The 9,372-nt window shown below is 37.2% G+C and overlaps 1 protein-coding gene across 1 annotated transcript; it reads left to right on the top strand.

Annotated features, from left to right (window-relative positions):
* The first annotated feature begins 6,602 nt into the window (after window positions 1-6,602).
* On the top strand, window positions 6,603-8,006 carry LOC113316111. Its single transcript, XM_026564334.1, has one exon. It carries the CDS (start codon window positions 6,603-6,605, stop codon window positions 8,004-8,006), a length of 1,404 nt encoding a protein of 467 aa, XP_026420119.1.
* The last annotated feature ends 1,366 nt before the right edge of the window (window positions 8,007-9,372 follow it).

Genomic DNA, 9,372 nt, shown 5'->3' with positions numbered 1-9,372 from the left:
ATCGGTGTTATGAACTCATTTTTGAAATTCAAATGGATGAATTGTTGTTCTGAATTGATGAGTTGAATCCTAAATGGATGATTTGATAAATGGTTTGTTGATAATAATATAAATATTGTGAACTCATGGCTTGTTGGTGACAATATTAATTTGTGAATCGTGTGTTGAAATCTCTATTGATTGATTAGTGGAAACCTTATTGGTTTTATAAACTCAATCATTGAAATGCGAATTGAAGTATTTGTAGGAAACATTAATAGTGTCGTGAACTCACGTGTGAAATCTATTTCAATGAATTGTTGAACTCAAGTGTGAACTTAAATGGATGAATTGTGAATTGATGTATTAAATCCAAAATGGATTATTAGTTAATGGTATTATGAACTCATGCTTGGTTGGTGACAATGTTAATATGTCAATGATGTGTTGAAACTTAAATGGATGATTTGTTGATAATAATATTAATGTTATGAACTCAACGACTGAATTCTAGATTTGATAATTTATCGAAAATATTGTTGGTATTGTGATTCTTGAATATATCATGGATTCGTTGAAGTTGTGCCATGTTCTTGTCATATTTTTTATTTTCTAAAAATGATTATGTTTGCGCATCTTTAGAGAATTGGTAACGCATTCTACTGAGCTGTCATCTCACCCCAATTGACATCCTTGCAGATTTATTAGAGTTGCGCCAGCGGAAGCTATGATTTAGTAGCTTAGTGATTTGAATCTTTTCATTGTATTGATTGAAAATTAATCAAATTTATAAATCAAACAAAGCTTTTGGTTGGTAACCTAGCGACAAGCTGGGCTCCAACTCCTCTTTGAATAGCAACACCTAATCTATAAAAAAATGAATCTACCTACGCCACTACTAGCGTCATTGCTAAATAAACAATGCTTCAGACGCTTGAAAAAGCTAAAGTATCCTCACCAAGTTCTCCTAAGGTAGAAAAATCCAGAACACCCAACCCATACCCATGTGCAGCACACTTGTCCGAGTATTTGGTATGTTTACGTGAAACAACACCAGAAATAGCCTTACCAGGGACAAAGGAGCGGACACCATCGCCAGTGAATGGAGAGACACCTGTAACATCCATACAAACATCTTTCACATTTTCCCAGTTGAGAACAAGAATATCAGCGGGATTCAGATCTTTGCCATCATCTGACCGAAGACCAAGAGAAACCTCCTTGCGCGCTATTCATATGTTTAAATTTGCTGAAAATGTAATTTGAAATAATAAGTTTGCTGAAAATGTTGTTACAAATGATTAGAAAATTCATATGTTTAAATACATATTAGAAAGGCTAAATTATATTTGTTGTAAAAAAAAGATTAACTAAGAGAAATATATATGCATAAGTCTCTTTCCGACCCGTAACGCTTCGAGTTCGGATCTGCATATGGGTTTGACCCTGGTCCGGAACTCGGGGTGTTACAAGTTGGTATCAGAGCTCTAGGCTTCAGATCTTGAATGGGAGCGTAAATAAATTATTTTTTATGTCTTTATGCATGCTTGGTTGATTTTGTTGTTGTATTGCTTGTTTCGTGTTATTAGTGATATTCAAGCTTTTATTGAATTCATACGAACCATTAGTTGTGTGCTGCATTGAATTTTCGTATTGTTTGTGATATGATTTATATTATGTAGAATTTTGAGATTCTAAGTATATTTTTAATTTCGGGACGAAATTTTTTTTAAGGGTGGTAGAATGTAATACCCTGTATTTATAGTTACCTTTCCGTGTCGGATTTTAATGAGTTAGCTTAGATTATTGTTTATTATTCCTTTGCCTAATTGGGTTGCTTGAGGTAGAATATTAAGGTGTGAATATAATCACCTAAATAGTAGGAAAATAAAGAGACATTTATAATAGTAATAATAATAATAATAATAATAATGAAATGTGTATTAATTGGTAATATTAATATAGGTTTTATAATAAACATTTGGCAAAAGAATTTTAGAGATTAGAAAACTAAGAATGAGAAAGAGAAAGAGATGGAGCTAGAGTTTTTAGAGAAGAAGGCTATAATCTAGAGGAGATTGTAGCTAATCAAAGGTAGAATGTGAAACCCTTTCTCTTTTGATGTTTTTCTTTGGGTGTTTAATTTATATGATTTTCTATTGTTAGGTTTCAGTAATTTATTCGTACAATTACATATCTTTGAGTTTTGATCAGGCTTATGTTATTGATAGACAACATAATTGGGTATCGTTGATAAAAATTTGAGAATACTCCACCGTGAATTCACTGTTGAATGTTTGAATTAATATGAATGATGATTTCTGAAGATTCTGGACAGATTCGCTTTATCACGTTTTTGATTGATTTAGGTAACCTTAACATTTTTAGAATGAATTGGATTATTAACAAAAGTTGTAGAAATATATGATACCTTTCATTGTGCTCTGTGTTTGCTCAATTTCAAGTTTATATGAATTTATAATGAATTGTTTGGTAATGGCATGTAAACTGCCTAGTTTTTAGGTTGTCACTATAAATTCAATATATTTTGTTTGAACCGTTGGTTTACTGTGAATTTTGGATATGTGTTTGTTTATTGAGCTCTGTATGTTTTCTTATAAGTTTAGGAAGATCAGATGAATAAATTACTCTAATATGCATGATGCAAAGTGGCTGCAATTAACTTGTTTGCATAAATTCTTGAAAGAAACTCATGTTGTTGCTTCTGTTGTTTGTAAAAATGATTTAAAAACGGAAATGAGTTCATATTTTTCCGTTAGATGAAATATATTTTCACGCTAATGGCGGTTAATGATCCCAGAGTGTTAAATGGGTAATGATCCCCATGGGAACTTGTGTTTCCCGACCATCGATGATGGCTGTACGTGCCGATAAACGATAGGTGGTGTACGAACCAAGGTTTTAGTACTGTGAATGAAACGGGTAATGATCCCCGAGAGAAAATTGGTATGATCCCCATAGAAACTTTTGTTCCTGACCATCGATGGAGGTTGTCCGTGCCGATAAACGATAGGTGGGTGTATGAACCAAGGTTTTCGTACCGTGAACTCATGGTTTGAGGTGACTTATAAATATGTGAATAATGTGTTTGGAATCTAAATTAAATGAGTTGTTGGAAACATAATCGGTATTATGAACTCATTTGTGAAATTCAAATGGATGAGTTGTTGTTGTGAATTGATGAGTTGAATCCTAAATGGATGATTTGATAAATGATTTGTTGATAATAATATAAATGTTGTGAACTCATGGCTTGTTGGTGACAATATTAATTTGTGAATCGTGTGTTGAAATCTCTATTGATTGATTAGTGGAAACCTTATTGGTTTTATAAACTCAATCATTGAAATGCGAATTGAATTATTTGTAGGAAACATTAATAGTGTTGTGAACTCACGTGTGAAATCTATTTCAATGAATTGTTGAACTCAAGTGTGAACTTAAATGGATGAATTGTGAATTGATGTATTAAATCCAAAATGGATTATTAGTTAATGGTATTATGAACTCATGTTTGGTTGGTGACAATGTTAATATGTGAATAATGTGTTGAAACTAAAATGGATGATTTGTTGATAATAATATTAATGTTATGAACTCATAGACTGAATTCTAGATTTGATAATTTATCAAAAATATTGTTGGTATTGTGATTCTTGAATATATCACGGATTCGTTGAAATTGTCCCATGTTCTTGTCATATGTTTTTCTTTGCTAAAAATGATTATGTTTGCGCATCTTTAGAGAACTGGTAACGCATTCTACTGAGCTGTCATGTCACCCCAATTGACATCCTTGCAGATTTATTAGAGTTGCGCAGCGGAAGCTAGGATTGAGTAGCTTAGTGATTTGAATCTTTTCATTGTATTGATTGAAATGTAATTTGAAATAATAAGTTTGCTGGAAATGTTGTTACAAATTGTTTGTACCACCATAAAATGGTTTACGTACGGGACACACAAGCGCCCCGAAACCATAATTGGCTTATTAAAGAAGCCCAACGGGGTTTATTAAGGAAACCCAGTGGTTTAGTAAAGAAACCATAATTGGCTTATTAAAGAAGCCCAACGGGGTTTATTAAGGAAACCCAGTGGTTTAGTAAAGAAACCATAATTGGCTTATTACAGAAGCCCAACGGGGTTTATTAAGGAAACCCAGTGGTTTAGTAAAGAAACCATAAATGGCTTATTAAAGAAGCCCAACTGGATTTATAAAGGAAACCCAGTGGTTTAGTAAAGAAATCATAATTGGCTTATTAAAGAAGCCCAACTGAGTTTATTAAGGAAACCCAGTGGTTTAGTAAAGAAGCCAAAAATGGCTTATTAAGGAAGCCCAGCTGGGTTTATTGTAGAAGCCCAGTTGTTTATAAAAGGAGACAAAAATAACTTTTTAAAGAACCCAACCGGATTTATTAAGGAATCCTGAACACGTCGGGCTTATTATGGAAGCCCAATTGGGTTTATTTTGTGGCCCAATGGTTTTTTATGGAAACCAGTTTGAGATTAGTTCAAATCTCAAAGAGATAAACATGATCTTTTGAGATTTGCATAAATCTTGTGAGGATAGATACAAATCCAGGTGGTTGTTAAAGATAACCACAAATCTTATGAGATAAGGATGAATCCAGGTGGTCATAGAAGATAGCCACAAATCTTATGGGATAAGGATGAATCTAGGTGGTTATTTGGGATAACCACAAATCTTAACAACTTGATTTGATTTCTGCCTATAAATAGAGGTTGAGAATCAACTCAAAGGACACAATCAGAATTACTTTTTTCTTCTAAAAAAAAACATGTCTAGAGCTCTCTCTGAATTAAGCATCGGAGTGTCTTTGTAGGTACCCCCTCATTTTTCATCAACATCTCTGGAGAAATAAAGCAACGGTGGAGATTCGATCAACACACACAAATCTCGAAGATTGTTGGGGTGATTAATTTTGCTCCAACATCTTTTGGCGCCGACTAAGGGGACCCAAACCCTTGATCGTGCTCCCCTTGCAAAAGAAGTTTTTTTTTTCAAGCTTTTTCAGAAGAGAATTTTTCTGTAACAGACATCAGACGTTGCTGAAAAATCGCTGCAACAGTTATCTGCCCAGAAACAGCAACAGTTAACTCTGTGTTACAGATCTGTTCAGAAACGGCAACAGTTAACTCTGTGTTACAGATCTGTTCTGAAACAGCAACAGTTAACTCTGTATTACAGATCTGTCCAGAAGCTACAACAGTTAATCTAGCGTTGCAGAGAACGTTGTAACAGAGACGCTTTTTTGTTGCAAAAGTCAGTGTTACGAAAGGTAACAAAACAAGAGAAGTTTCATGGACTTTTCACAAGCAAGTCAACATGAAGGGAACGACAACGCACCTACCGAAAATCGTCATACTCAAGGCGTCAGTCGAACGATACGGAGCGCTATCGTCCCACCCCTTCAAGATGGAAGGGAAACGTCAATTTGATCAACAACGTCGGGAGCTCATTCTGCCAGATCCACTCCAACTTTCAGAAAAAACAATGCTTGGGAACGTAGAACATCTCCTCGTGCCAATAGTGAAAACATCAACTATCAGGGAGGGAATCGAAACCAACACCCGAGCATTCGGGAGCTTCGACAAAGGGATATTGCTAATAGGGGTGTGAGAAATCACCTACAAGTTGGGAAAGCTAGCAATATTCAAGCCGTGCAGGTTAACAATCCTCTAGTTACGCAAGCTAGCAACATGCAGGTTACACAAGCTAACAACCCACGGGTGACCCCAATTGACTTGACGTTACGCGAGCATTTTCAGGAGTTGGAAAGGGAGAACAAGCGGCTCAAAATTGCATTAGAGAAAAGAAAAGAACTCGAAGGTGCAGCTACCCCGCACTACGAAAATGAAATGTCAAATCATCGTACTACACGAGAACGTGGCATCCCACACGGAAGGGACGACGTCCTTGACGAGCAAAGGCCAGGTCGGAGTAATTCAAGAAGAGCTGAAGATGCTAGAAACGATCATCAAAGTCATGATCACCATAATGGTAGTTATTATGATCGTTATGTACCCGAAGATGATGCCTACTATTTGATTGATCAAGACAGGCGAGCAAGGCCAAGTCATAAGAGACATGACAGGCGTAGACACAGAGTTGGTCACGACGACAACGACTATTCAAAGAAAACCAGGCGTGAAAGAGATTATCGAGAAAGAAGAACTGAATTTGTCAGGAATGAGCGGATCCGTAGAGAAACTGACGGAGATTCACCACGAAGCAATCACCTCAGTAAAAATAAAATCGACGAAATAATTGAAGAAGCGTTGTCACATAAACAGTCCAACGATGAGAGACAACAAATCTTATCAATGAAGAGATCGATAGATTCACCGTTTACTAACAGGATAAAGCAGTTTCGACCACCTCTGAATTTCATCCTTCCTCAGTTTAAAGAATTCTTTGATAGGAGGAGTGGCGATCCAGTGGAACACGTCCAACATTTTCAGGCTTCGATGAGTTTATGGGGATTTAGTGACGAGTTACTTTGCAGAGCATTCCCAACAACTTTGACTGGTAAGGCTTTAACTTGGTTTTCATAACTAAAGCCAAATTCGTAGCAAACTTCGGAATGTTGTCGGATGCATTCTTTGAGCAGTACAAAATTAATCTCGGAAATAAGAAAGGAAGCAGCCATTTGTTCTTGTTACACAGAGAAGCCGGTGAAAGTCTTATTGATTTTACTAGGAGGTTTCGCCAGGAAGTTAGTGAAGTCGTAAAAGTAGATGCTGGACTCGTAATAGAGGCATACAAAAATGCGCTGGATTACAATGAGTTCGGAATTTACAATTCCCTAACAGTCCAACCAGTCGGAACTCTCAAAGAGTTATATGACAGGGCAGACAGGTATGGTAGAGCTGAGAAAGAAAAGAGGGCAAAGTTGTCGCGTACGACAAAATCTCCAGGTGCCGAAGGACATGGAAAACAAAAACAACATTTAGAGAGTAGTTCGAAGAAGAAAAATCTTGATGACCCCCGAAGTAGATCTGGAGACGGAGAAGAATTAAGAAAACCTCAGGTTAAGGTGAAAATTAGATTTCCCAGTCTAAATATCGGACTGTGGGAACTCTTCAAAAATATTAAGGATTCTCTTCCAGTTCCAAAGCTAATGTCAGAAGAAACAAAGGATAAAAGGGATAAAAGTAAATATTGTGCTCATCATCGAGATTACGGACACAATACCGAGTCTTATCGAACTCTGGAAACGGAAGTTCAGAAAATGATCGACGAAGGAAAGCTTCAACAGTATGTGAAGAAGAATCCATCACAAGTGAATACATTAGATCTTCGAGAAATCAGAGTGAGTCATGCAAGAGTCAATTCAACTTCAAGGAAGGCTCATGAGAATGCAACATGTCTGAATTTGCGCCATATCCAGGATTGGCGGATTTCGAATAAGGTTGAATATGTTAATCTTATCGGTACGAAAACTCTAGAGGAAGGAAATACAGAGATATGTTTTTCAGTTGCTGATCTTGCTGGAGTTTACCAACCAAATAACGATGCAATTGTTATCTTAGCTCTCATTGGAATGTACAAGGTACGTCGAGTTCTAGTTGATACTGGAAGTTCAATTAACGTCATATTCTCCGGAGCATACAAATCAATGAGCTTGAATGAAAGTCAAGTTGAAGATGATGATAATCCGATTATCGGCTTTAGCGGAGAGACAATGACGGCAATAGGAAGAGTAAGTTTGCCTACAACTTTGGGAGGAAAAACGGTTATGCAATACTTTTCATTGTTAGATTGTCGCGCACCTTATAATGCCATATTAGGACGTGACTGGATTCATGCAATGGGGGCGATAACTTCTACCATTCATCAGTGTTTGAAGTTCTTTACACCAGCAGGGGTCATGAAGGTCAGAAGCGATCAGGTGGCATCTCATAAATGCCATGAAAACGCAATGGAAGAGTACAAAAAGTCTGAGCTAAAAGGCTCGGAAATACTCCATGCTGAAAAACATTTATAGCAATTACAGTGCTTCCCAACCTCTTATCAAGGAAGATGGGAGGAAGGACCGCCAACTATTGAAGAGTTGGTGGAAGTTCAAATTGGAGATCAAAAGGAACACACAACCTTCATCGGCGCTGAACTGCCGTTAGGGGAAAGTGAAAGTTTGATTACCCTTTTGAAAGAAAATAAAGATGTGTTCGCTTGGAGTCTCAAAGACATGACGGGCATTGATCCATCCATCGCATGCCATCGATTGAATATTGATGAGGGTTTTAAAACCGGTGAGGCAAAAACCACGGAAGATGGCTCCTGAACGAAAGGAAAAAGTAGGAGAAGAGATTGAGAAAATGCTAGAGGCTCGGATCATCAAACCCGTCAGATATCCTAAATGGTTAGCAAATATTGTTGCAGTACCAAAAAAGAATGGGAAAATCAGAGTATGCATTGATTTCACCAACTTGAATAAGGCATGTCCAAGTGATCCTTATCCAATGCCCAGGATTGTCGATCTAGTCGATGCCACCTCGGGATACGGAAGGTTGTCATTCATGGATGGTTTTTCTGGTTACAACCAAATACCATTATTTGGAGATGATCAAGAGCATACATCTTTTATAACAGACAAGGGGGCATACTTCTACCTTGTCAAGCCATTCGGATTGAAGAACGCGGGAGCTACTTATCAACGTTTAGTAAACGATATGTTTAAGGACATGATCGGGAAAACCGTTGAAGTTTACATCGACGACATGGTGGTCAAATCCAAGCAGAAGGAATCTCATCTTTCTGATCTGAAAAGAACCTTTGAACGACTGCGGCAATATGGAATGAAGTTGAATCCTGCCAAATGTTCTTTCGGACTCACGTCCGGGAAGTTTCTTGGATATATGATGACACAGAGAGGAATTGAAGTCAATCCAGAACAAATAAGAGCAATACAAGAGATGCCTTGACCTAGAAGTGTGAAATAAGTACAAATACTTACTGGGAGATTGGCCACATTGAGCAGGTTTATTTCTCGAGCATCTGACAAATTCAGATCATTTTTTCAAATTCGAAGGAAGGAAGAGAAGTTTGGTTGGAGTGACGACTGTGAGCGTGCTCTAAAAGAAATCAAAAGGTACTTGACCTCTCCTCCTATACTTACAGGCCCCAAGACGGGACAAACCATCTACATATATCTGGCTTCAAGTGAGTTTGCTGTGAGTGCGGTTTTGTTTGTCCGAGAGCCTGACGAAAAGCCAGTATATTTCGTTAGCAAATCTTTAACAGACGCTGAGACCAGGTACTCAAAAATAGAAAAAATGGCACTAGCACTTATGCATGCAGCAAGACGCCTAAATCCATATTTTGAAGGGCGACGAATCGTGGTATACACTGAG

This window comes from Papaver somniferum, chromosome 10, assembly GCF_003573695.1.
Source record: "Papaver somniferum cultivar HN1 chromosome 10, ASM357369v1, whole genome shotgun sequence".
NCBI lineage: Eukaryota > Viridiplantae > Streptophyta > Magnoliopsida > Ranunculales > Papaveraceae > Papaver > Papaver somniferum.
The sequence above is the reverse complement of the archived record's forward strand: the minus strand, read 5'-3'. Positions and strand labels throughout refer to the sequence as shown.